This window comes from Lagenorhynchus albirostris, chromosome 1 (assembly GCF_949774975.1).
Source record: "Lagenorhynchus albirostris chromosome 1, mLagAlb1.1, whole genome shotgun sequence".
Taxonomy (NCBI): Eukaryota; Metazoa; Chordata; class Mammalia; order Artiodactyla; family Delphinidae; genus Lagenorhynchus; species Lagenorhynchus albirostris.
The window spans coordinates 121,361,579-121,389,494 of record NC_083095.1 but is presented as its reverse complement, the minus strand read 5'-3'; the positions used below and the strand labels follow the sequence as shown (position 1 = coordinate 121,389,494).

General features: G+C 46.3%; 2 protein-coding genes across 8 annotated transcripts; both read right to left on the bottom strand.

The window, feature by feature from the left end:
- Window positions 1-27,916, bottom strand: LOC132521635 (tropomyosin alpha-1 chain). Of its 6 annotated transcripts, none has more exons than XM_060151308.1 (10): window positions 27,704-27,915; window positions 26,787-26,912; window positions 26,471-26,596; window positions 14,277-14,410; window positions 11,850-11,967; window positions 10,557-10,627; window positions 9,709-9,784; window positions 9,191-9,253; window positions 8,835-8,904; window positions 1-833 (listed from the first exon to the last, which is right to left on the bottom strand). In XM_060151308.1, the coding sequence occupies exons 1-10, from the start codon at window positions 27,815-27,817 to the stop codon at window positions 751-753; spliced, it is 981 nt and encodes a 326-aa protein (XP_060007291.1). In that variant the 5' UTR covers window positions 27,818-27,915; the 3' UTR covers window positions 1-750. The 6 variants fall into 6 exon arrangements, with proteins under 6 accessions (XP_060007291.1, XP_060007285.1, XP_060007271.1 ...); XM_060151296.1 differs by lacking the exons at window positions 1-833; window positions 26,471-26,596 and adding exons at window positions 5,688-5,886; window positions 7,319-7,397 and having other exon boundaries at window positions 27,704-27,914; XM_060151279.1 differs by lacking the exons at window positions 1-833; window positions 26,787-26,912 and adding exons at window positions 5,688-5,886; window positions 7,319-7,397 and having other exon boundaries at window positions 27,704-27,913.
- Window positions 14,417-26,124, bottom strand: LOC132521668 (caskin-1-like). 2 transcript variants are annotated; one of them, XM_060151334.1, is made up of 3 exons: window positions 22,183-26,124; window positions 21,416-21,452; window positions 14,417-14,720 (listed from the first exon to the last, which is right to left on the bottom strand). In XM_060151334.1, the coding sequence occupies exons 1-3, from the start codon at window positions 22,981-22,983 to the stop codon at window positions 14,713-14,715; spliced, it is 846 nt and encodes a 281-aa protein (XP_060007317.1). In that variant the 5' UTR covers window positions 22,984-26,124; the 3' UTR covers window positions 14,417-14,712. The 2 variants fall into 2 exon arrangements, with proteins under 2 accessions (XP_060007317.1, XP_060007314.1); XM_060151331.1 differs by lacking the exon at window positions 14,417-14,720 and adding an exon at window positions 16,047-19,276.

Genomic DNA, 27,916 nt, shown 5'->3' with positions numbered 1-27,916 from the left:
TTTAGAAAATGTCCTACAATGTGCATTTATTCCATATCATTATACAAGGTTTCCATACAGTTATAACTCTTAAGACAATGTTTTTTCTTCACCATTGTACGTGGTGCCTAAATCTTTCACTTGAACATGGTGGAAATCCACATCGCGTGCTATCCCACGAGCTGTAACGAACTGCAAATGTGCCAATTAAAAGAAAACAGAAGCCTTAGAAGAGCACGTTGGCTTACAAACCCTTGGCTTTAGTGAATTCTGCCAGACAGGATCCGTAGTCTCACCTCATCATTAAACCCAAGACAAAATAAATTAGTGTTGGACAGAATTCTAAATCGTACAATATTGAATGAAAGACCACAGTGGGACCTTTTGTTTAAAGTAGCACCAATCCACACCTGATTGTGTTTCCAACATTAATCTTCCTGTTCATGTATCATTGGCACTTTGAGTGAAAATCTTTCTGCTTCAGCAAGGATTCCTGGACTAAGCATACTGTGTTGCTACTCTCTACGAAGTGTGGCAACGTCAATTTGGGAAATGGCACATTTAAATCATTGTCGCCTTGACACGGGCTTGCCTGTGTGTGTGTCTTTCCCACCCCTGATCTAGCTGGTACTTTGTGGATGTATCTGTGACAGTGGTAAAAGTAAATAAAAATGCATTTAAGGGGTTTCATGGTAAGCATGGTGTTTAAAAACAAAACAAAACAAAAAACAAAAACAACATGAAAGAATGTGGTCGCAGCTAAGGAGGTTTTCACATGTTGTTTAACTCCAGTAAAGTCTGATCCAGCATCTGGTGCATACTAAGGTTTTCTTCTTTGGCATGAGCCACTTTCTCTGTGGTGGGATTAGAAAATTAAGTCATGAATAGCTGCGCTTTGGACACAGTGGTGGTTTGTACATTTAGGCAGGCAAACATCAATCACAAACACAGGATGAGATGATTAGGGCCAGGCATGCTCGTAAGACATTACTCATTTCCAGACAAGGACCTACGAAGGGGAAGCTGTCTTGGACCCGAAGGAACTATAGGCACAGCAGGTTCTCACAGAGTGGCCAGGTGAACCTCCACCAACAATCCACTGAGGACAAAATGCAGGTGGGGTTGGTGAAGGTTCACTGGTCATGTGCCGTGGGAACAGGGAGAGGTGCTTGCAGCACTGAAGTTAACAGCAGACGTTTCTGAGTTACAGGCAGTTAAGGTCTGAGAGTTGTGTTGTAACACAGTCTCACAGAAAACAAAGATGACGTAAATAGGCTTTCTGACAACTTTTTCAATGATTTATTTCTGTTACTCATTAAAAAAAATTACCAACACGTTTCATGCACACTCCAGTAGGACATTCTCTTATTATTATTTTCACAGTGCTCTATTTATTATTAGCATGACATTCTCACCAGAATCCAACAACACTGTTAGACTGAATAAAAAGCATACCTTTCAGACAATCAGGGACTTCTGACATGAACTCCTGTTTTCAAAAGCTATTTTGCCCAAGCATAGGTAATCATATTTCAAACACTATACCAGATACTTAGAAGTTAGAAATATGAATATGTAATAGGAATATATATTATATATATCACATCCTATATATATATATATATATATATATATATATATATATACTTATACCCATACACACCCCTCTGCTTTGGCTTTCTAACTTAAAGCAAGACTCAGTTCTCTGTAGGAAATAGAAAACATTTTTTTGGTCCTCATTATGTATCAGCTCAAACAAGAGGACCTGCTCTTGCAAAGATGAGTGCTGAATTGATTATAAACATTGATCCATATACACAGATGTAATTTTACCATAAAAGTGGTTTGGGGATTAAAGAGAACTTAATTATTCCAGTTATGAGAGGAAAATGCAGGCAAGGCCAGCCTTTCAACTGATTCATGTTCAATTCTGCAGAAAGGAATCGTTTTCAACCCTATTAGGTGAAGGTATGACAGTCTTAGATTTCCTGCCCATGGGCTGCGTTCCTAGAATTCAGCCCAGGTTCTCTCCCACTTAAGTTTAATCCTCATTCAGGGCCAGCTTTAGTTGGTTAGTTAGGCGGCGGTTTTGCTCAAGTTGCTGGTAGAGTTCGTCTGTACAGGTCAGCAAGCAGGTTAGCAGAAGAGAAGAGGCAGAAGGAAGAGAGGTTAGCTGGAGTTGGTGAGAGGGAGCTCGCAGACAGAACACAGAGGTACCTCGGGCGCCAGTCACTTGCTGAACAGGTTACCCTTACCCTGTGGTCAGCTGTCCTGTGCCCAGGAAGGGCGGATGGAAAAGGCCTGGCAGACTTAGGGAGAGCCAGGACGCCTCTCTTGGCAGGACGGGAGGGAAAGAGAGCAGCAGGATTCGAGGAGGAGGACAGAGAGAGGGTATGTTCCTCATGCATCTCAGTAAAACCACTGTGTAAACCGGGCTGAATGCAGCTTCTGGAAACAGCCTCAGGAACAGGGGCAGGGCTGGAGGCGAGCCCACTCCTTGCTAGGGTTCGGCTGAGAGCTTCCTGCGAAACCTCAACCTGCCCATTTCTGCTCACCTCTCCCTGGAACCCCTTTCATCTTCACTCCCAGGGCTGGCTTTCCTTTCAGGTAGCACCAAGAGGGGCTACTGCCGCTGCGTTAACAGCAGAACTGAGCTCCCTGTCCCTCCCCTAGTTGCTGTGATACACGGTGCAAATTCTGAACTCTCGTCCAGCCTAGATACAGGGCGTGTTACCCTACTCAAACAGCAAAAGAACAAGCATTTATCTCCACTCAAAACTGACTTAAAATTTAACTGCTGACCTTCTGAAGAGGATGGCATTCTCTGGTGCTAGATGGACGTGTATAAAATGAATAAAATCTCAAACAGCCACATGGAGACCAGTGTGAAAAGCATTTTACACTCGGGCATGTAATCTGCTCACTTGGCAAGGAAGGCAGCCACTAGAGTCAGTCTGTATCTGGTGGTCCAGGGGATGCCCCAACAAGGACAAGAACCTGGCACTTACCATGAAAAGCTGGAGAATACATTATTGCTTCCAATGACGGTGACAACCTAGACCCACAAAACTCCAACTTAATGATCTTGAAAAGCGATAATCCTATGCCCCGGGGAAAAGAAAAAGGTTCCGTCTCTAGCCCCCAGGTCTGTGGGGAAATTGATCAATTCTTATTTTAATTTTCTCTCATGTATGGTAGGAGATGGGGAATACGTTATATTCGTCGTGCTTTCTAGCTTGGAATATCTGCTGCGTTGTCTTCTTTGTCCATCCAAATTTTCTGAATATTCGAAACCCCAGTCAAATGCCACCTCCTCCAGGGAGCGCCCAGTCAGAATTACTGTCTCTATTCCTTGCTGACTCTAAATGCACACCATCTGTTAGTTCAGACTTGCTTCCCTCATCTATCTTCCCACAAGATAGCCAGCTCATTGAGGGCAAAGAACATTTCTGGTTCATCTCTTTACCACATCCTTCCTACCTTTCATGGTATCCTGCATGTTTGGGGGGTGCAAAATCTATACCCCACTAGCACATTCACACTATCGCGTGGGAGATACCACCAAAGGCAGGTAGGATGTCTTAGTTTGCTGAGCCAATGTACAGCCAAACTGGGATGGAAGAACTCTGGAGAAATCCCAGAGAATCTAGAGGGTCAATGTGAATGCAGCTTAAATGACAGCTGTCCCTACCACATCCTCCTTTGGACCTGCTCCACTTCAGCTGCCATGGAACTGGTGTGCCTGGAACACTTACATGTTTGCAAGTATTCTTCCCTCCTGTCCTACCTCCCCAATGTCTGGGATGTCTAGTGCCAAGCAATGCTTTTGGGGTTTGGTCCAACCAAGGCTCTTGCAGCAGCTGCCTCTACATATGGCCTGACCCTGTGAGCTAGAAGCCTGGGCCCCAACAATTTCTTGATAAAATCAAAAAGCTATTTATCCTCCTGTGCACCCATACCTTCTTGGGCTATTCCAGATTTGCCTTCCAATCCATCAGTTTCCCATTTCCCCTTGTAGAATATACTTATAGGAAGTGTGAAAATCTCCAGAAGGGCTTTCAAAAAACAGATGTGCCTCCAAAATTAACTGAACATCTGCTCAGCAGAACTTTCAGACTTGTCATTTTATCTATGGCAGAAAGCAGGGTTACTCAGAGAAGGGCCCATTTCTATTACTCTGAATTTTAAAAGAACAAGGCAGGAATCATAGTCAAAAGCAGGCCCAAGAAGCCTCAGGAAAAGATAAACAAGAAATTACTGAAGATTTTACACTCTCAAGGGAGAGACACTGTCTAAATTATAAATTTTTAAAAGTCCACTATACCATTATTAAATACACTTACCTCTTAAAAAGAGTATTTTTACTCTCTTCTGAGGTTTTGTAGAGTGACTGACATTTTCAATTTGTCCAAATTTACTTGAATACAGGGGTATATAAACACTCTTAGGCTAAGAAAAACTATACACAAACAGATGAAGGTCACCCACATTTAAAACACAGGAGAAATATAGCCAGACTGTTGAGGATGGAGAAATATTGGGAATGAAGAAATAAAAGTCCACATCATTTTTAAGTTCTAATTTTGCGATGTGTTATAAAAAAAATCACTTAATTGCTGGTTTTGAATTTATAAATATAACTGATAAACTATAACTGAACAATTTCTACTTTTTTTTTTTTTTTTTTTGCGGTACGCGGGCTTCTCACTGTTGTGGCCTCTCCCGTTGTGGAGCACAGGCTCCGGACGCGCAGGCTCAGCGGCCATGGCTCACGGGCCTAGCCACTCCGCGGCATGTGGGATCTTCCCGGACTGGGGCACGAACCCGTGTCCCCTGCATCGGCAGGCAGACTCTCAACCACTGCGCCACCAGGGAAGCCCTCTACTAGTTTTAAGGGGTAAAAAAAAAAGAACCAACTTTAATGGCTATGCTTTAAAGATGTTCACAAAAAAAAGAAAAAAAAGTTAATTACTACAAAGATTTACTTAAGTACAACCCCTCCTAAAGAATACATGATGCGCTTAAGAGTACAAAAATAAATCTTGACTTGAACATAATCGTATGTTCCTTAAACCTAAGAATGTCATTTCATGATCAAAATGAAGGTGGCTGAGGAATGAATATACTTTTAAAAAGCTTTAACTGTTCTTTGTGCTGTAAAAGGATGATCAACGATAACCTCAACTTACACTGTTTGAATCCACATTCCTTTTCACCTTTTCTGATATGTAAGTTCCTAGCAATGTGGGGTGGCAGCCACACCCTCCCAAGCAGGACTATCTAAACACCAACACAGAGGGCTCACCACATCCCAACTAAACATCTGGCAGAGGAAGGTACTGCTCAAGGCAGATCTTCCGGCTCCAACAAGCAACATCCCCTGTGCAGAGGTTCTCAACCCGTACTACATACCAGAGCCATCTCAATCCCTAAAAAGACACACATGCCCAGGCCTCACTCTAACCCTTGCAAACCAAAACTCTGAGAGGGACCCAGGCATGGGTATTTTTTTAAAAGTTCCGCAAGGAACTACTGTTTTAGAGTCTTTTGGTATTAATGTATGATGTTCAGAATCGGGGGGGAGAAAAAAAAGAGCAAAGCAGCAGCCAAAAATTAACCCTCATATGTGTGATGAAGATTTGGAGTTTTATTCAGTGTTGAAACTAAAATGTCAATAAATAAGAAGTAAAAAGAATAGCAAACAGAAATAGCTTACACAGTGTTTATTTTACACTGCAATGAGGAGCTTCTGTACAATAGGAAGCACAGTGTGTGCCTGGCCCTAAGGCAGGATGTGGAAAGAAAGAACCAGGGTCAGCTGGAGAAGAGACAAACTGCAGAACTCAGAGAGGAGGGACATCCAGCTTGATGAAGGGGTCGTGCGAGAAGTGAAGCAAAGAGACTTATCTGCATGAAGAGAAAAGGTGGGAGAAAAAGGAAAAAAGTGGCACAATGGAAAACAGGGAAGCTAAACTAACAGATGAGAGCAGCATATGAAACACAGGTAAGAAGCAGACATGCAAAACCCGCTGCCAGCCGCACCTACAGGACAATGTCTATCCTTGCCCACCAGTGTCTGGACCCGAGGCCAGCACAAGCCCCTTCTGGGGGAGTTTCATTGCAAAAGACCCATGAACAGAACTTAAAAACAGATTTTAAGCTAAACCCACCTTTCAGAATATTTAACCATACTTAATGCTAAAAGCTTTTCTCATAGAATCACCACATTTTAGCACTGAGAGACAGATGATCTGATCCATCCCCTCATTTACAAATGAGGGAAGAGAGGATGGAATTCTCTCTAGTTTCCATGGTGACAGTCATGTCTCAAGGGGTAGTGTGGCGATTCTATAATCTATAAGGCAGCAGGCACTTGCCAACACTCTTCAAGCTACCATTTTTCTGCATGGGTAAAGGAATGACAGGTGGGCCAGGAAACTGAAATTTCCAGCTTACGTGGAATTCAATGCCATCTTATGAGATTAAAAGGAAGCCTCTGTGAAACATTCCAGGTTAGAATTTAGAGGGGCAGATCCAGCTTAACATTCAGGTTTGGTTAGTAATATGTAAGTTAGTCGTGTATGCTCCAGGTCCTCGTGAGATTAAGACTACCTACTCCACTCTTACTGCCCAGCAGTAGTAAAAGCTGGGCCATTAACTCCCAAACTCATATAACACAATCTGTGTTTTATGTTCTATTTCTTTGACACAGGTTGTGGTGTTTGTATGTTAATTCTTTTATATAAACAGAAAATTAAAGGCTTGGCTACCCGGCAGAGGGTTCATTTCTGTCTAGAATCCTTAAAAGGAAAATGTGACTTTGTACAGCAACATTCTTTATGCTGTTCTGGATCAATTTCCCTTCTCTGAGAGCCTCAGTTATCTGACAGTGTTGGGTTCCTTAAATTTATTATTTCTTTTACGAAAAATGTTCACATTGTATTTAACTGAATCTCAGGAAACCGCCTTTTGATATTTCTTGGGAAATTCCTGCACAATTGCGTGGCCTACCAATTCTACTTGAGCCTAGTTTAATTTCCTAAAAGGACAGTGCCCAAGTCACACATATTCCAGTTCACTGCTTCATGGGAACAATCTAGCTGAGACAATGTGAAATAAATGGATTCTGAAAGGAAAATGGTTTTGTATAGACAGACAATCTACTTGGCCTTTATGTTAGTAGAATGTGAAAAAACAATGACTATCCTAGATTATGCAAAGACAGTGAGCATAAAGGTGTGAAGATGGAGATTCTGGAGATACAGAAGGGAGTGGTGGCGAATTTATCATATTAGCATGAGGGCACGGGTGTGAGCAGGCAGGGTGGATGAACATTTACATGGAAGTCATATCGTTGAGAGCGTGGTCCAGCTCCTCGCTGATGGCTTTGTACTTCAGTTTCTGAGCGTACAGCTCGTCTATGATCAGGAAGTGGAAGGCAGAGGTGCAAGGACATGGAGAGTGATCAAGAGATGGAGGGTGAGTGAGGGTGGCATGGACACCATCCCGACACAGCAGCAAGAAAAGGGCAATGCATGAAGGAATTGGTGCCGCAGCAGGTGGCCAATGCAGGAGGCGTGCGTTTTGTTTTTAATAAAATTGAAACAAAAACAAAAACAAAAAGAACAAAACCCATTAGAAAATAAAACAAGAAACTCAATATGAAAATCATAACAAATACGGCAGGTATATCAGTAAACCATGTTAAACCCTGAACGAAACCACACAAGGCTGTCTCCTGGTTGGGAGAGGGGTAACAGAACATCTTTCTTTTATAGAGCTATAATTTCATTACACTGGAGTAGTCAGCCACCTGCCACTATAAACAGTGGAAAAAATATCCAAGGGCATTGTTTTGAAGAAACAATTTGTGACTACAGTCTGTAATCCTTATCTGGCTCCACCCTGAAACCACTGACTTCCGGACCAAACTAGACCACGGGGGTATGGATTTCTGGGCGTCGTCCAGACTACTCCTATGGTCTGCCCACTCAAGCTGCCCTGGCTGGTCCAGGAGGCTTGAAAAGCGAGGAGAGCCACGCTTTTTATGGTGTTGGTGTGCCAAGTCTGCAATTCAGTTCTTCTGATGATGAAGGTTTCATACTCTGCTGCAATTTGGCAGATTGTTCTGCAACCATTTGTCATTTGCTCTTTTCCACCAGCTTGGTTATCATCTGCACCAACCTCCAGTCCCTTCTCTAGCCACTTCTGCCTTTGATGTATATATTTTATGTATTTGTTTCTTTCTTTTTCACAGCCTCAGAGCTCAACATTTAGGATTTCTGAGAGACAGAGAGGGTGTCACTAAAATAAAACCGAAATATCTTAGTGGAGAAGTGCTGAAGTATAATGTCAAAGTGTAGTGCCCTATTACCCTCCATCCCCCTGTCAGGATACACAGCACATGCCAAGATGGTTAGTAACTTAAAAAAAAAAAAAATCCAAACCCTTACACTGAATTCGCACTTGGGGGAAGATAAGTTGTGCCTAAAAACAAATCCATACCATTCTGGCAATAATGAGATACCACTTAAAGACAAAAAAGACACCAGTCATTCTCACCTATGACCACCTCACTCAGAGTGAGAAATAAACCTGCCACACTTCTGAAGAGTGTGCAGTAGAGCCGCTTGGCATCTGCTGTTACAAAAAGAGACGGGCCCCGTCTGGTGGCTAATGGTCATCTGGTGAACAGAGAGTTTAAGAGCCACGGAATGAAAACCCCAAAGGGCAGACAGGAAGAATGTGCAAGAGCAAAGAAGTGTATCAAGGAGGACGCAATGATTGGAAAATGACTTTGCCGGGTCACTACTCAGCCATAAGGATTAAGTTAACAACAAAACTTAAGATCTTACCTTCTAAGTCATCAATGCTTTTCTCCAATTTAGTTACTGACCTCTCCGCAAACTCGGCCCGAGTCTCAGCCTGCAATAATTCAATTTATTTCAATCAGAATTGGGAAGTTTTAGGTTTCCAGTAGCTACAAATATAGAGAAACTAGAGAATGAAAATCAAGCCTGGTACCCAGGAATGGGGTCTGAGACCACCTGCCAGTCAGTCACCACAGTGAGAGGTGGCGAGCACAGCTCACTCTCCAAGACCACCCCTGAAAATCCCTGGATCATTCTAACTTGAAAATGAAAAAGCCCTGACAGTGCCGTAAAAACAAACTCAATCCAGCTGGCTTTGTCCACAACACCCTTAATATTACCTCCTTCAGCTTGTCAGAAAGGACCTTGATCTCTTCCTCATATTTGTCTTCCTTCTGCGAGTACTGTAATTATAAAGAATGTTCCAGATGTCAGGCCATAGTTCACCCTATACTGAGGTCTTCTAATACAACGAAAGTGTCAGCCCAGCCAACAGATGTTGAGGATCTCTTAGGAGGTAATGGAGCCTCTGATATCAAATGGCATACAACAATGCATTCTCTGTTTTCCTGCCTATTGTTTTACATGGGATAAGAACAAGATAACTTATCCATTTGGCACTTGGTTTAAATTAAATTGTTACAGATGACTCACATACTCAAAATAAAATAGATTCTCCATTAAAAAAAAAAAGAATCTGTTATTGATAATCATCAGGAAATTGCCTCAAAATGACGCCATTTGCTAAAGTGTCTAATGGATTACTCCTTTCCTTGGCAGGGCCCCAGAAGAGAAAAAGGGGGTGTCTCTAGAGCAGCTCTTAAAGATGCCTTTCCCCCACGCCATGCTCCTGGCCTACCTTCTCAGCCTGAGCCTCCAGTGACTTCAAGTTGTTCGTCACAGTTTTCAACTCTTCTTCAAGCTCGGCACATTTGCTAACGTTTTCGATCAGAGGTAGAAAGGGTGGGAGACAAGCCAAAGGAAGGAGGAGAGAAAAAGGAGAGGGATGGGAAAAAATGAAAACCGAGTCCTAGAGAACAAAGGGCTGCCTTAAAGTAGCCAAATCATCAAGGTACTAAAACGCTCAATTTTGCCATGGACACTGCTCCCGACACAGCAGAAAGGCAGGGTGACAAAATCCAACAACCCTGAAGGGTGATAATTTGGCTTCTTTTTTGGCTGCACCAAAGAGCATTTATGAAGGAAAAACAAAGGAGTATAAAGGACCCAAAGAAAGCACTTAAAGCAAGGTATAAGATAGCAGAGGGTGTAGTGAAGGTGCAGTCGTTATAAAAATGAACCAGTAGGCATTGGAAGCTGAAAGACGCCTGGGTTGCAGTTAAACCTAAAACCCATCCATGAGCCATCAGTACCTTATCCTCTGCAGCCATTAATGCTTTCAAGGTCTGATCCATTATTCTTAATTGTTCTTCCAGCTGTCGAACTTGGCTGTTAGTGGACACAGGAAATGCACAAGGCCATTCTCAAAATCAGTGTGCAGGTAAGGCATGCAGTGATACACGCATTCATACATAGACACCCCACGCAAGTCCTCCGTGTTCCATACTCGTGGCTCATCCACGTCAAATGAGCACTTAAGGAGCCCGGAGCTGAAACAGGTAAATGTGCAGCTGCCAGAAGGTCATGCTGTTTAGTCACTGCTCCGCAGCACCCCACACACAGCCTCCTGGCGCCGGGCCCGCTTACCCTTCTGAGAGCTCAGCCCGCTCCTCTGCACGCTCCAGGTCACTCTCAATGATGACCAGCTTACGGGCCACCTGCAGCAGAACAAACACAAAACACACACACCATGGGGCTTCCAAGCTCTGAGGAGGGGTGTGGGGTGAGGACTGGATCCGTCAGCCCCTAGGAGTCCTTGCCTCCAAACAAGATGATCCTCTTTCCCGTGCACTGGAGAGAAGCGACTCTCCACCAGGCGTGCCCATGGAGAGGAGGCCAGAGGCTTCTGCTCACCAAGACCCAGCGTGGTTAGTTATGGGTGGGCTGGCTCATCTTTAGTCCTACCTAGGTGAGGCCTGTATAGTTACATAGCATCCAGACCAAGTGTGGAAGGAGGGAGAGAGATGAAGTTCACAATCTCCAAACTAGCAGTGTGATGAGACATACGCCTTTTATGCTGAAAAGGCGGGACTGCAAGACAAGACTGAAAATAATCCTGAGAACTCCATCCATCTAGAGCTCTGTACCTCGACTTCCTCTGTGTGCAGCAGGCTACAAATGCCAACAGAAACAGCAAGAGAGGCTGACATGAGAAGCTGCTGAGGTGACTAATGAGGTCAGTGGAAGAAAGGACCAGAGAGAAGGGATCCTAGGAAGCATTTCAAAATTAGTGGGCATAGTGTAACCTGGAGATGGGAGATGATGATGACGAAGAGTCAGTGCTGTTTCAGGATAGCCATAGTACATTAAGGGAAAAACTAAAACCTTAACACAGTCATGTGGGCTCTGTTATCACACAGGAGGTTGCTTTCATGGGGCATGACCAGGAGGTGATTCACCTGTGAACCTTGAGGAGAGAGGAGGACAGACAGAAAGGCCTCCATGAATCTAGGGAGCAAGTGCATGGTCTGTGTCTCTACACTGAACTGGGCTGTGCCAGGTGAATCACACTAGGGAGAACTGCTTGTGTGGTGACAGCATGAGAGGTCCCTTCCACAAAACACAAGAGGCCCAACTCTCCCTTCTCCTGACCAGAGAACTTTTGTCCTGGTCTTTGTGTGTGTGTGTGTTTGGGGCGGGGGGTGGGGGGAGGCATGGGGGCACAAAAAAAGCCTTGGTCTTTCCCAGTGCAACTGATCCCCTAGCAGATCAAAATTGAGAACCGTTTTCTGGGGACAAAGGAACTCTGCTTCTCAAAACCACCCATTTCTGCTAAGGAAGCAGATGGTTTCACTGAAGAATGCAAGGCTGTACACTGCTCCCCCGCTCCTGGGCCCCCGCGGCTGGGAGTCCACAAGGCCTTGGGCCCCAGGATCTGACCTCTTCATACTTGCGGTCGGCATCCTCAGCGATGTGCTTGGCCTCTTTCAGCTGGATCTCCTGAATTTCCATTTTCTCCTCGTCCTTTTGAGCTCGGCTTTCAATGACTTTCATGCCTCTGAAAAGGATAACATGCAGGAAGGCCCAAGATTTAGAGGCGACCTCCACGAACTCACCCTGCACCACAGTGGTTTGTGAGGCTCCGTGTAACTGACAGACCGAAACAGAGCACAGAGCTACTTTTATCTTCCAAACCATGAAACAAGACTTTCTAGAGCTGAAGGCAGAAAAGACATACACTTCCCTCTCTGTTTATTGTGAATGAAAGGTTACACTTTTGGTACTGTTGACACTGTCCAGGCAGCTAATGTGAAATGAAAGGTACCATGTGAGGATCCTGTTTGAATGTGGGAGGCATGGGAAGGTCAACAAGCTTTACCTGCTATATAAATAATGGGACTTCTGCCCTTTTCTGGTGGGAAGCCTTCAGCTTAAAAATGGACCAAAGTTAGAACGAAAGCAAACTTATCTTCATGTACTTCCCTCCCACAAAGAAAGTAGCTGTTCTTACCCCTTTAGCCACAAATGTAAGTATTAGATTGAAGCAAATGAAATTGCTGGTATTTGACCACATCGGACCTGCAAAAATGGCAATTTCATGTGGGTTGACCTATATTTTAGAGAAGAAACTGAGTTTTGCCTATAATAAAACTCATAATAGAGGTGTTGAGAGGCAGGACCAACACCATCTTCTATGCTGATGTATACGTTTGGATCCTTCAGCATGGTGGTAAGTTTTAGAAAATGTTAATTGACCTATATTACAGATTTATGCAATAACAAATTATGTTAAAACGGGATTCGTTTACCAAAATCTAACTAGGCAGTAAGATAAATAAGTCACTTTTTTTTTTTTTTTAAATGAAGCACTACAGTGTATTTTAGGAGACCTGCATCTTGGCTCGGCCATAAATTCTCTTTGAGAGTTCGGGCAGGCCATACCAGTCTCTGAACCCTAGTCTTCTCATCTGTAAAACCAGGGGACTGGAGTAAATGATCTCTAAATACCTTTTTACTCCAATGTCTAACACTGCCAGACTGCCTTCCTTTCAGGTTCACTAACAAGTGTATTTCAGGAAGAAGCCAGCCACAAAACCGTTGGTTATATGTACACTGTAAGAGATGATGAGTCATCTTTAAGAATTCCAAAACTCTTGATTAGAAAAGAATCAATAATCAACAGTGAATAATGAGCTTAAAACTTCAGCTAAAGAGCTTCTTTAATCCTAAAGTCTGAAATCATTCTTTATCCATGGTGGCAGGGGGCAGAAATGCACCTCAAAGACGGAGAAATGGACAAAATGACTGACTGCATGCACCTGCCCAGGTCACAGCGCAGAAACACACTGCCAGTGTCTGAGACATCACAATACTTTGTCATCCCTCGAAGGGCAGAACTCTCTCTAGTCTTGTGGAGTCTTTCTTGGAGTGCTTCCAAGTAATATGAGTACAATAACTTGAACAGTTGAACATGAGAGAAAATGCCTGGTGGAATACACGATGGCTGATATGGCCCTGGTTTTCCTTTACTACCACAAGGCTGAATCTTGGGGTAATAAGTCAGGTAGAGCCAGGTCATAGTGGGAGCATGCTCAGCAGACATGCAGATCTCACTGTACTTACCTATGCACGTGTGTCTTATCGGCTTTACTAAGTCCAAAACAATTTACTTTTGTGGATCGTATTTCTGTTTTATCTGTGCTTTCTCTTCCTCTCATTTCTTGGGCTCTCTGACAACTGACAGCCCATACTGTATTTACCTCGGCCTAAGCCTCCTTGGTATATTTCATGTTTTTTAACATCTTTATTGGAGTATAATTGCTTTACAATGGTGTGTTACTTTCTGTTTTATAACAAAGTGAATCAGCTATACATATACATGTTCCCGTATCTCTTCCCTCTTGCGTCTCCCTCCCTCCCACCCTCCCTATCCCACCCCTCTAGGTGGTCACAAAGCACCGAGCTGATCTCCCTGTGCTATGCGGCTTCCTTGGTATATTTTTAAATAAAGTCATCTTTTTAAAAAAAATGCATAACTGCTCCATGGTCAGTAGGAATTAAAGAACCAAAACACATCCCTAAAACCTCCCGTTTACACGTCCATCTCCCTCGCTGGGTGGTGAGCTCTAAGAGAGCAGGAATGGCGTCTTTTTCTTATTTGTAACCTTGGGGTTTAAAACAGTGCTTTGCACAAAGGTGTCCCACTAATGTTAAATGAACAAAACCATTAGTTGCACCTGGATCAAGTCAGGAAATAGTGCCACCAAGGTACTGTAAAATTCTTAGAGGCCCAAGATCAGAGAAGCCCTCCCGTTCCACCAGGAGGAAAGGCTGTGCTAACAGGTGGGCTGGACGAGGGGTCCTCACCTCTCGCTCTCGTCTGCTGCCTTCTCGGCCTCCTCCAGCTTCTGCAGAGCTGTTGCCAGACGCTCCTGGGCACGATCCAACTCTTCCTCAACCAGCTGGATGCGTCTGTTCAGAGAAGCTACGTCGGCTTCAGCCTGGATAGAGAGAGTGAAAGGCGTTTCAGTGTCGGAGAGAAAGTGAGGGTAGTGCCTTCAGGAGGGGCTGAAACACTGGTTCCAGATGGGAAGCCTGGGCCCTGTGGTGAGCCACCCTAAAGTGCGTTACAAGCCCTGGTCAACTCTGGAGTTGTCGGATATGTTCATCCATTGACATACCCAGTGAATGTCCACCTTGGGGTATATGCAGATCCACACACATCATCCTCATCGGACAAAGCGACCATCAGCAACACTCTCTCCCTTGGTTCTCTTCCTCCACGGATTTCAACACGCTGGCTTTACCTGCCTGTTAAGGGGGAGCTTCATCACAGCCACCTCACTCGGTGGGGCCTGAGGTGTGGACAGAGGCGATGGGACTTACCCAGGCTCAGTCACACAAGACGAGAGCAGCACAGCGAGGACTCGGACTCGGGAGTCTCAATTCTCCTTTCTGCTGATTGTGTTCTCAAAGGGGCTTTATTAAATATTTTAGGAACTAAAATATTTTTAAATTCAGTGGTTCTAAAATATACACCATACAGAGACACAGCAAAACCTAGCAAGCCCCCTGCCCTTCAGCACCCCTTTAGAATAACTGGTCACACTGGAAGAGGGCCAAGACAAATTTCCCAAGCGTTTGTGACATACGCCTACAGGAATTTCTCACAAGTCAAGGTTGCTACAAAAAGAGCTTCAAACTCCTTAGAAGAAAAGCAGTACAGATACTGTTTTTACTTGGTATCTATCTCTGAAATAAGATGTTTCTTTTTGGGAGATACAATGGTTACCTACAGTTATGAGCATTTGTTACTATAAGCCTCAGCACATTGCAAGCCTGGACCGGTCCATTACATACACTTGCACTGATGGCTGTTTAAACATTATGCACGTAAGTGAAAGACAGAATTTGTTAATCTGGTACTGTTTCCTCATCCACTCTGAATGTGTGCTTTTCCTGGGGTGATGGGGTTTTTAGGACACTTGGAAGTTTTCTAAAAACTACAACATGCACTTTGGGACTATGCTAGCTCTCTACCTACAGTCCTGTCTTCCTTACTCAACTGTAAGCTTCTTATGTGCAAGGAATCACAATTCACTGCACAGAGTATGGGCTCAGTAAAGGTCTACTGAACAAAATGAGTAAAACCAACCTAATTTAAACAAAAGCAACTTTTTTAGTTTCTGGACCCATGATACACAGTTTGAAATGCACATGTAGTTAGAGTCTACGATTATGGCCTTGAAGTAAAGGAACACGAGAACATTCTGCTCTTTGCTCATCTAGATTTGTAAAATTTTAAAAGTCAAGTTCTCTCTGGGAAAGAGAGGTGATTAGGGCATCTACAATCATGGTGAAGGACTTTTTATAAAAACATGCAAATACACTTTTATCGCTTCAAAAATTAACTATGGGGCTTCCCTGGTGGCGCAGTGGTTGAGAGTCCACCTGCTGATGCAGGGGACACGGGTTCGTGTCCTGGACCGGGAAGATGCCACATGCCGCGGAGCGGCTGGGCCCGTGAGCCACGGCCACTAAGCCTGCGCGTCCGGAGCCTGTGCTCTGCAACAGGAGAGGCCACAACAGTGAGAGGTCCACGTACCACACACACACACACACACACACACACACACACACACACACACACACACACACACACACACACAAAATTAACTATGTAGTAATAATTGGCTGTTGGAGGCAGGGAGCAGGGGAAAATGTGAAATGAATCCGAGGTCAGTTAACAGTTGCACTGGCCCACAAAGTAGATCACTGCAGGTACACAGCTAGTAATGGGCTCCACCAGGTCTGGCAGGTGAATGTTGGGAGTTTTTTGGAGGAGGGATGAGGGTAATAGGGATAACACATTTCTTAAGTATGGAAACTTTAGAAAGTTTTTAGCCCCATGTAAAAAAACAAAACAAAACGAAACCGGAAGGAGGTATACATTAAGGGTATACTTTGGGATCAGGTCAGATTTCTTTTCTATATTTTCCATTTCTAGTAAAATTCTATTCATTTCATGAATGGGGGAAAACAAGCAAGCAACCCTGAAAGCTGAAAACTAAAATGAAAAGCAAAACAAAAACCACCCTCCAAAACACCACCAACAAAAAAACCTCAGCAGAGTGTCTAGGTCATGTACTCAGAAGTATTCTTCCCCCTTTTCTTAAATATCCTTGTTATAGGTGCTGCAGCCAGAGAAATGTCAACAAGATTTTCAAAACAATTTCTGTAGCCACCACACTCTAAGCTTCCTGTTCTGTTTTCGATCTGGGCCCCAACCTCAAGGACTTTGGACTCACAGAGAGGAGACTGTTTATACTCCGGGGAAGAACCCTCCAGGTGCCAGGCCAGTCCAGGTCCCTGGCCTCCCACACACCTGGGGCATCAGAGAGTAAGGAGACAGCACCCCATGTTCGTTCCTGCCTCTGCACGAAAGATCTCCCTACCTGAGAGGGACGCCCATCAATCCAAATCTTCCCGCTTCCCTCTTCCCTCTTATTGCCTCCACTCTAACCGTTCTTTCCCTTAGCTCTGGATACTGTTTTATAAATGTCATTAACTCCTTTTCCCCAGGAGCATTTTGTAGAACCTACATTAGGGGTTGTGCCCTACGTAAATACCAGTCAATAGGCCTCGTATACGGCACCAGAACAACAAATGGTAATGGAGACCTGTTCTAGGAGCCAGGACAGGGGCAACACAGAGAACAGACCTGTGGGTGGTCCACAAAACGGGGTCTAAGATGTTTAGCTGGAGGGGTCCCTAGGCATTGTCCAGCAGTTCCCACAACTGGCTGGGTGTCCAAATTCACCAGGAGATGCATATTAAAAATACAAATTTCCGGGCTTTCCTGGTGGTTCAGTGGTTAAGAATCTACCTGCCAATGCAGGGGACATGGTTCGAGCCCTGGTCCGGGAAGATCCCACATGCCGCGGAGCAACTAAGCCCGTGCGCCACAACTACTGAGCCCGTGTGCCTAGAGCCCGTGCTCCGCAACAAGAGAAGCCACCACAATGAGAAGCCCATGCACAGCAACGAAGAGCAGTCCCCGCTGGCTGCACTAGAGAAAGCCTGCGCGGAGCAACAAAGACCCAATGCAGCCAAAAATTTTAAAAAAGAAACAAAAACAAAACAAATTTCTAGGCCCCATCCCTAGAGATTCTGATTCAAGAGGTCAGAAAGGAGGACAGGAATCTGCACTATAAAAAAGCAACCCCCCCCTCTACCCCACCCACCATCCAAAGAAGCTGGAAAATCCTGTGGGAACCACTCATCTAGCTCTTTGTAGAAGAGAAAATAGGAAGAGGGAGGGATCTTTGACATGTTCAGGTCACAGCCATCAGCGGCAGGTAAGACTAGCACCAAAGTCCCCTGGTCCTCAACGTGCTGGCATGCCTGCCTCCCTTCTCAAGGCCTCCTGGAGCCTCATGGAAGCCCTGGAACTGGTGGTTCTCACCTATGGAGTCTTTCTGCTTTCTGACGTCAGAGCAGCAGGTTCTCTACAGCCACCCTGACTCCAACTCCCTACCTGAAAAAAGGCCTTCAGCGAAAGAACCTAACCAGGACTAGAAAAACGGTTACTGTACTGAATATCATCCGCTAAACAAGTCCTCTCAATCCATTTGGAAAAAAGGTGTCGTATAAAATTGAAAACATCATCAAGTAACACCAGGGCGGTACCAGCTCACACAAGGACACAGAGCATTTGTTCTCAACCCCAGAAACCAACGCCTGCTGCCCCAGAAGTTTCAGAGCAGGATGGGCAAAGGTGCTTGTAGGTAACAGCCCAGATCTGAAAGCAGTGTCTGGGGTGTATCGATCTCTATATAAGCTTCCCCCGGGAAAAACCTGGGCTCTCACTGGCTTCTCAGGCCTCACCATACTGGTCTGATCACAACTTAGTTTGGTTCTCTAGAATTCAAGATATACTCAATTCCATAAATTAATTAAGGACACCCTTATTTTCACTTTTTTTTGGTGGGGGCGGGGAGTGGATTATGCTCTATGTTCAAAAGGCCCACATCTCTCACCTGCACTAGCTTTTATCCCCGGTATGTATTCTCTGAGTTCTGAGGCTTATTTAGATATTTTCTAAGGTTCTTTCCATCACAGCACCTGGGCAGTTTACTTAAGACTTAACTGGCTGTTGCCTGTCAGTACAAACCCTACAGACACATGACCATCTGTTATTTAAAAAGCAAATATAAATAACAAGGCATTTGGGAAGGGTCAAGACCCCAGACGCAAATTATTTCCAGGCATGGAAGTCACCCACGTGTACTGGGTTAGCTTCTAACGACAGCTCATGTGTTGACACTGCTGGTGAAGTCTTTGGGATGCTAGTTTCTTTCATTTCAAAAGTGCTATTGGGTCCCAAGATGTAATGAACTACTCAGAAAAGAGACTGCTATATTAGTAAAGGTTACCAACTGTCTTCCTGCAGATCTGTTGTTAAACAACCACCAGGCGCTCTACACGTGTGTCTTAGAGCTGCATGTGTCCCCCAATCCCTTCCACAAGGTACCAGCTACCTAAGAAACTACAATAGATATCAAGGGCACGCCCACACAATATAGCAAAATGTTACTCCAAGTCTGACTTGAAAGAGAACTTTTACAGGGCCTAGATTTTCATGAAATCCAGGTGTTCTAGCCAATATAACTAAAGGCAATTTAAAAATAGCAATGATTTTTACTTTAAAAACAAGTATTTCTGTGAGGACAATTAAGAAGAAATAATTGTAGGAGAATAATATTATATCCTAAAAATAAATCCTCTGGAATGTATGTTCAAAGTCCTACCTGAACTGGAGTACTGCATGGGATGATCAAAGGTCAGGCCTTTTTATTTCATGCGAACTGTAGATGTAGAGAAAGTTTCACCCAGTTTACTGTGTAAGACCCAAGTCCCTATAGCCAAGTTAAGCTTCTGCCCTTATATGGTAAGGAAAGGGGAAAAAAACACGGATGACATTAAGGGGCACTCCCATGGATAAGAGTTAAAAACAATCTCTCTATTGCACCAAAGCCTGTAACTCACGAGGCAGTTTTGTGTAATGAGTGAGAAGGGACGTGAACAGGGTATTGTAGTGCCTTCGCCTTGCCTATACATGAAAGCAGAAAGCCAGAGTATATGTACACTCCAGCTACTGCCACCCTGGCGGGGGGGGGGGGGCGATGGGGACACAAAATGCACTTTTAGATTCCTGTTTTCAGAAATATTTACCAACTCTAAGGAGGGGAGGGGCTGGGAATTTTTGTAAATTGGTTTTTCCTGTGATTTAATGAAGTTACCAATTAAGAACCTACAGGCTGCAACTGTTAAGTGCCCTTGTTTGCTGAGTACCATCCAGAAAGAAGGAAGGCAGACTGCCTTCTTCCTGCTCCCTCTTTGATAAGGACAAAAGACAAACAAAACCCTAGTGGGTCACAAGACCTGGAGTCAACCATTACACCAAGCAAAGTAGCCTCATTCCAAAATTTTGAAGGGCCCACACACCTTGGAAAAACAAACCAGTATAAAAAAAAGGGATGGTTGCTTTTTCCAAAGTTAAGTGCTGGTTGTAATAGGGCCAATTAACTACAGCCTGTCTGAATCTTTGAGAATGTGAATTAGGGCCAACTCTCCAAATATTTTTTGCAGTGGCTCATGACTTTGTCACTAAATTTTTATCCCTGCTGCCAAGAGAAACTGTGACTGCTAGCTTAACTCACAGCTATGCCTGACAACTACCAAGAAACCACCTTCAATTAGCTACCTTTAAGTTCCAGTTTCATAAGTTAGGAACACCTCTCAATCTGAAATTCTTTCTTCAGTGGTCTGACCCAGTCCTCAAGTTGCCGTCATAAAAAGTTCTGTGCCCATCCAATCATCCGGATGGACTATTTTCAAAAATCACTTAAAAATTTTTGAAGCTAAACCACTTTTAATATAAAGCTTTGAAAAGAATGAAAGCATTATCTTTACCCAACTGGCCCAGGAAGAGTACTGTCATAAAAACTAAGCCCAAAAGAGAAGGTGAGTAAAATAGTAACAATGTGCCCTTCATAAAATTTATCTTCTGTGTCTAATATCGATCACCAGGCCAACAGTCCATAAGAGGCTTTCCTGTACAGGACCACATATTCCCTTTCTTAGCAGGGGGAGGGGAGTTCTACTGACTTCCACCACTAATACCACTTCGACCCACCAAACATTCCTTTCAGCCTGCCTGTGTCCTCTCTCCGTTCAAGTTGAAAAAAGAAAAAAAAAATTGATTAGAAGCATTGAAGTGGAGTGTTTTAAGATGTAGTGAAATGAGCAGCCCATCTTTAAGACCCTTTGATAGCTGGTGAACTGAAAGCAAAGGAGCAATGAGCGATGCCGAGTGTGGAGCAGTTCTAATACCAGCTGATGCAAGGCACTTACTCTAATGTGCTAAGCACCATTGCAACTTCTTTACACACACTTTTCATCCTCACAACAGGCAGGTACTACCATTACCCACATTTTACGGTCGAGGGACTGAGAAGTTAAATGATTCAAAACCTAGCGGCCTGGGCCCAGAGTTCTTGTTCTTATCCATCATGTTCTATTGGTTCTAATGGTTCAAGGACAACTGCGAGCCAGAGAGGGAGTCGGAATTCATTCATTGCCTGGCCAAATTGAGAGACATCCATGGGACCGCTGCTGTCTTGTCCTCTACAGAAAATGATGTTTTGCCTATTGATTTCCTGGTTCCTGCCTATTTTATCTGAAACTTCATCTAGTTAGGCCTTCCTTTCAAGAGGACCCATTTGCTTCTAAGTATTTTATGCAAAACAGGTCTCATAGCTTCTGCAGCCAGCCATAATGCCATTACATACACCTCTCAACTCAGAATACGCCTCTATTAAGCACAGAAGGACCCCACATGAGCGCTTGTCATAAAATTCCCAAGGTGTTTGAGTATCCTGATTTAACACACACACACACACACACACACTCAAAAATCAACAAACAGCAAATGCCTTAACTACCTCTGAAATCCTGTTCCGGTGTGCTGGATGCATTTGCCTTAGTGGAAAGGAAGGAAGCCAGGTATTACACTCAACGTGGGGGAGGGGAAGCCGGCGGGAGAAAACACCCAATAATCGTAGCTATTTGGCCAACTTTTTCGAGACTCGGTAACAAAGGAACATCTACCTGTACAGGAGAACTTGGGAGGAGGGATGGTTAAGAAAGGGAAGGACAAAGGGCCGCATACTAAGTCAGAACACGCGCTGTCAGTGTCTCAACCACCCCCAGAGAAACAGGCTTTCAAGAAACCAACGCTAAACAGGGATGGGGGAGTTTAGCATCCCCGGGCCCCAAAGCCAGACAATGCCTCAGACGTGACCTGTTAGCGCCCTTCCCAAAATAACGGATTTCCAAAAGAAGGGACTTCTTCCGTCCCCACTCTCCGAGTAAATAATACCAGCAGCGCAAAGGGCACATGCCGGGGGACCCGAGACGCCGGGCCGAACGCGAACACCCCAGACATAGAGTTCCTTCTGGGAAAGAGCTGCTTCCAGAACCTTCTCAACACCACTAACTCTCCCTCGGTTCTTTAGACCAGCGAGATGAAAAGGGCTGAAGTGAACGGGCAGCGCCCCTCCCCAGAGCCCGACACCTGCGGACCCAGGTGCGCCCCGAGGCGGGGGGAGGGGTGGCGGGGGAAGGTGGGCTCCGGGGGGCCCTGCAGGGCTAGGTGGGGCCGACTGGGGAGAAGGCGCCTCCGGGGATGGGTGATGGGTGGGTCCCTTACGGTCTCCCTCAGCTTCCTCTCGTAGTCCAGCTCGCGCTGCAGGCTGCCCGCGCGCTCCTCCGCGGCGTCCGCCTGCTCCTGCAGGCTCCGAATCTTCCTCCGCACCGCCTCCAGCGAACTGCTCCCCGCCATTGCGCCGGGCGGCGGCGGGCCGGTAGGCTGGCGGACTGCCCCGGGAGAGGCCGGCTGCTGCGCTCCTGCCGCCGCTGCTGCTGCCGCACTCCGACAGCCCGGCCACCCCGCCCAGGCCGCGGCGCGCCACAGCAGCGCCCCCTGCGGCCCAGGCACAGCCCGGAAGTCGCGACCTCCTAGGCTGCGCAGGCGAACCGCAGGCGGGTGAGCGAGAGCCGGGGGCGGGCCCAGCGGGCGGGGCGGGGCGGGGCGCGCGCCGCGGACCCCGGGAATTCTCCAACCGAGGGAGGCACCGCGCATGCTCGCGGCCGCGGGGCTGACAGGCGCTGCGCGCAGGCTGCCGGGGCACCTGGTGAGCGGGAGGGTGGCCAACGCGCCGAGGGTGTTAGTTCGACTCCCAGCGCCCCTCCCCTGCGCCGTGGGGAACCCGAGTAACGGATTTGGCTGCAAAGGGCGACGGTGCCGCCTGTTGGCGGCGGGAGCGCTCCGCTCGGGACTGCCAGTTTCCCATGCCCAGGAAGGAGAGAAGCCGAGCGAGGGGTTTGGGGCTTGAATGTACCCCCAAAGGGATTGTTCCTCGATGTAAAGAACCCCAGAACACAAGATCCTAACCACAACAACTCTCCTTCCCTCCAAACTCATGAAGGGAAAACCACTAACGTATTGCATAGAGGTTAAACCTCCTAAATGCTGTCTCCCTAGGTTAGAATCTGGCTTTTGGTTCTCTCCTGGTTGTGTGACGGAAAACAACTTGACTTTATCTGTAAAAGCACGGTTAATAGTAGTACGTTTCTCATAGGATTGCTGTGAGGATTATGAAATGACAGAAAGCACTAAGCACAATACCTTGTACGTAGTTAAAATGATAGCTTTAGTTAATAAATACACAGGCACTGTCTGAAGAGTCAGGCTACGGCCTATAACCAGCTGTGGGACCTCAAGCCCGCCAGCCTATCTGGGACTTACTTTCCTTTCCACAAAAACAATCATCTCAAGGGTCCCTTCTAGTTACAACCTTCTCTGGTTTTAGATCAGCCTCTGAGATCTTCTGGAATCTGACCAATTCTGGGCCGGACTGAGATGTCTTAAAAGGCACACCAAGGAAGGCTACAGAACCCTATGAGAGGGTCTGGCTACAGCTGGATGAAAACCAAAGCGGACACAATCTTTGGGAACCACCCCCTGCCAATTCTCCCCTTCGGCTACGTTTTTAAATGTCTTCTAAGTCTCACAGCTTTCTTTCCTCACCTTTCCCACAGAAGGCCCTTCAAGTCAGTTCCTATGTGTTTAAGTGTGGGAATAATGAAGAAAAAGAAAACACACTTGACAACCCCCTCCTACGCCAAAGCCCTAATGAGGAAGCGCCTTGCTTTTCTGACTCATTTGCTATGGACTTTCTCACAGCCTCCCTCTGCTGAGACTCTCACAAAGCCCAGCATGGGCCCTCACATCCTGTAGGTGGAGCCTCTAGCTTTGTTTCCACACAGTTCATCTAGTCAGGAGGGAGGTCACAACTGCTTCCCTAAGAGTACAGACTGGGGGCCTCCAACTTTGAGGGTGGGAGAAGGGGGCATCTGGGAGCCTCCAGGAGAAGCAGAAACTGCTGGACAGGTGCAAATGCTCTAGGCAGCCAACTAGTGACTTAATGTCCTGCTTTTCAAACATCTGGGAAAGTCAGTTTCAGGTGAGTTCATTTTCACACTGATGTCATTATACAAGAGTTTCGGACAGTTGTTTTCAGCCTTGGCTGCACATTGGAATCACCTGGGTATTTAACAAATACTAATGCCTGCATTCCACTCCCAGAGATTCTAATTGGCCTGGGGTACAGCCTGGATTTTAAGTTTTAAAACCATCCTAGGTGATTGTTTAGGTAAGGTTGAGAATCACTGATTTAGAAAGCAAAGACCTACAGGGAATAAAGACTTACATACTGCAGATGTCAGAGACATCACAGTTATTGGGGAAGGGGTTGGGCCAGAGAGAAAATGGAGCGCTTGATCCCCTTCAGCCTCACTTATGTGGAGGGAAGACAAAAAATTCAAAACAAAACCATCAGAGATCCGACCTTGCAAGTTACAACCTTTCAAGCTAGGAAGAGCCCATTTCTGGAATAGGATCTGTAAAGTGTGTTGGTAAATTAATAGAAAAATGTTTTTAGTAGTAGAAAAATGTGAAAATGTTTTACATTGGTGAGTAATAGTGCAATGTCCTAATACAATTCTACCTCAGGAAGTTGACCTCTCTCCTACCTTTCTCTAGTGACATCTGTCTCTTCCTCCTCAAGTCTTCACTATTTTTACTAGCTAGGAATCACTCTAAATATAGCATTTCTTCACAAACGTCTTGCACATCCCTACAGATTCCAAACAACCTAAAATGTCTTAAAGGGGAAGATGATCAATATACTACCAAAAAAAAAAAGTGTACCATATTAGGGATAATTTTCCAGTGGAAAGAAAAGAACACAGCTTCAAAAACCTCCCTCTCCTCCTGGCTCCGCCCTCCCCCACCGAGCTGGCTTTAAATATCCTCTTTGCCACTTCTGCCTCACCTCATTCCAATGCACCATTAAACAAGACTTTTCAATAAAGACATGATAGAACCACATAGTTACAATAATTATGATTTTTTTCCCCTTAAGATCGTAGTAGATTTTTCTCCTTCTCTTGCTTTCAGTCTTACTGGGCTATTTTCAAATTCTCTGCATTCTTTTCCTTATAAGGAATATCTCTCCTTGATCTATCAGCGGCTCTTTTGAAAAAGCTAAATAAACGTCCTGCTGGAGAATTTCGGGGAGACAGACATCCTCCATTTAACCATATACGGAGCAGACATCTGATCTACATTACACAAAACTGGCGCAGAGTTATATGCGTTTTTTTGGCTCTTTTTCTAAAGCCAGGTAGTTTGTAACTTAAATATTTTACCTAAATCAGTGTTTCCCTGAACCCCCTTTCCAGGGACCTTGCTTTTCACTGAAACTTTCTTTTTGTCAGATTCTAAATGTCCTGTGTCTGGATCCCTCATTTACAAAGCACACTCAGAGATTACATTTCGTGCCTTTCATGTCACAGAAAGCCTTACTGATTTCAAGACCCAGATCCTCCAGCAATTTACACTTTACTCTCATACAAAAAATTCTGCTGCTGCACTTGGTAGTTCAACTTTCTGGGCATAGGTTTCCCTGGTGCTCATACATTCTTGAAATAGTTACCAACTTCCCAACGAATTCTTTCCTAATTGGGCCTCTAGGCTTAATTAGCTTCTAGAATGGTGTGAAAAGAAGTCGGTCCTCTGGAAATCTAATGCTTGTCTTGACTCATGCAGCAGAAGAGGCAAGCTCTTCGGCTAAAAGGATTCCAGAGGGCAGTGGACAAAATGCTGGCAGAGCTTTTGTGGTGCGTGCATCATCCTTGAAACTATGTGGTGGTTGTCAGCGGCTGACAGGTTGGGGTGGGGTGAGCAGGAGAGTGGGGGGCAGCTAGCTCACTATACCATATAAAGCACTGAGCTATATATAACTCCCAGCTTACTTTCTGGATCTGGTGCCCTCAGACTGCAGACCCAAGCAAATATCGTCTTCCCAGGCAGATCTTAAGGGCTGGATTAAGCTTCCCTAGTGAGTAAGGAGGCCTCAAGTGTTTCTGTGGCCCACCATCAAGCTTAGCCTTCTAAGTAGCACCATGCCATTTTTTCAGTGCCATCTCTAGTCTGTGTCCTGACTAGACCCACCACCGAAAACCAGGCCTTGCCACCCACCAGAGATGGCAAAAGGAAAGAAAGTGGAGAAAACTAGGCATTCTGTTTGCACAAACCTCGGTGATGACACCTCGGAGGTTTTCTGCCACCATGGAGCAGGGTTCACCTCCAGAGTCCAATTTCAGTTACTGTATTCTTCCAGCTTCTCACCCACCCCCCTCCACCCCCAGGGGTGGGGGAAAGAAGGAGAAAAAGAAAGAGGAATGGATGAAATAAAAATGAATGTGTGCAGTAGCAGTCGGAGGCAGCATCCAGTGCTCTGGGCCACGGCAGGCTGTGTGCGGGTTTCCAGCAAGAGGAGGTGACCCTCCTCCATTGCTCTCTGGCCCCTGTGGTGACCCCAGAGCGGCCACCAGGGCAGGAGGTGAGGGAGGCAGTGTGTGCGTGCACTTACGTCGGTGGCCTTTTTCTCCGCCAGCTCCAGCTTCTCCTGGGCATCTTTGAGAGCCTCGGAGTATTTGTCCAGTTCATCTTCGGTGCCCTTGAGTTTCTTTTGCAGCGACACCAGCTCATCTTCCAGCTGGGAGTTGGCCGTGGGGGACGGGGACGGGAGGGGGGGTGCAGCAGGCAGCGTGATCCCGCAGGGGAGGGGTGTGGGTGCACAGAGCCAGAAGGACAGGGACAGCGGGAGAGAGAAAGGGAAAGACAGGGAGGGAGAGAGAGAGAGACAGAGTTAGCCATTCGTGCGCCGCGCCGCGCGCCCAGGGTACCTTGGCGGCGGCCTCATCGGCAGCCAGGAGGCTGTCCTCTGCCTTGTGCAGCTCCTCCAGCACCCGGTCCCGCTCGTCCTCCGACGCCCGCAGCAGCTTCTCCTTGGCCGCTATGTCCTCCTCGAGCTGGGGGGCGGCGGCGGGCGGGCGCGGCCGGCCGGCACGGACCGGGTGTTAGACACACACACACACACACACACACAAACACACACACACACACACACACACACAACACGGGCACCGAGTTGGCTGGGGCCCTTCGGGTGTGAGGCGCCGCCGAGTTGGGGTTCAAGGGTCCCTAGGTAACCCTCCTCTCGCGCGGAGCCCACTCCGCACCCCACCCCAGCCCCCGGGGCGAGACTCCTGCGGAGGTCTCAGCGGGCTCAAGCCCACAACTTGGGGGTGCAGAAAAACGCTCCCGTCTCCCCGGCCCGCCGTACTCTCTAGTCTGTCCATCTTTGTTTTTAGGAATAAACTGTGTGACTGTCCCTCCCCCCTCCCTCGCGTCCCCCCTTCCCAGTTGAATGTTTTATACTCCCCAGTCAAAAAGTCCAGAAGAACTTCTAACACTTTCTGGACTTGATTCCCTTCAACTCTCCTCCTCTCCCCTGCCCCCGAATCCAAAATTGATTTCTCATCCTGAGAATCAAGTGCCTCTAGGACTTGAAGGGACTTCGCGGGCTCTGGGAACCAGAAAAGGGAAATAAGCGTCCCCAGACGAGAGAAAAAGTTAGAATAAGCCAGAGTCTCGTTCTTCCCTTCCCCCTTCTCAGACGCCCTGGAGTGGGGTGGCTCCCCGAGTCCTCGGAGTGAGGGGCCGGGAAGGGGTGCGAGGCCCGGGTCCCGGGGCTCGGGGGCCCCCGGCGGGCAGAGCGCGGGCGACCGGCCGGCGCAGGGCCGGAAAGGCGCAGGCAGACCTGCTTGCTCCTGTCCTCCGCCGCCTTCTTATCGGCCTCCGCCTGCTCCGCTCGATCCAAGGCGTTCTCCTTGTCGAGCTTGAGCATCTGCATCTTCTTCTTGATGGCGTCCATGGTGGCGGCGGCGAGCGGCCCTGGGGCTGCGGCGGCGGGAGCGGGGAGGCAAGAGCGCGGTGGGGAGGCCGATCCGGAGTGCGAGCGCACAGCCGCCTG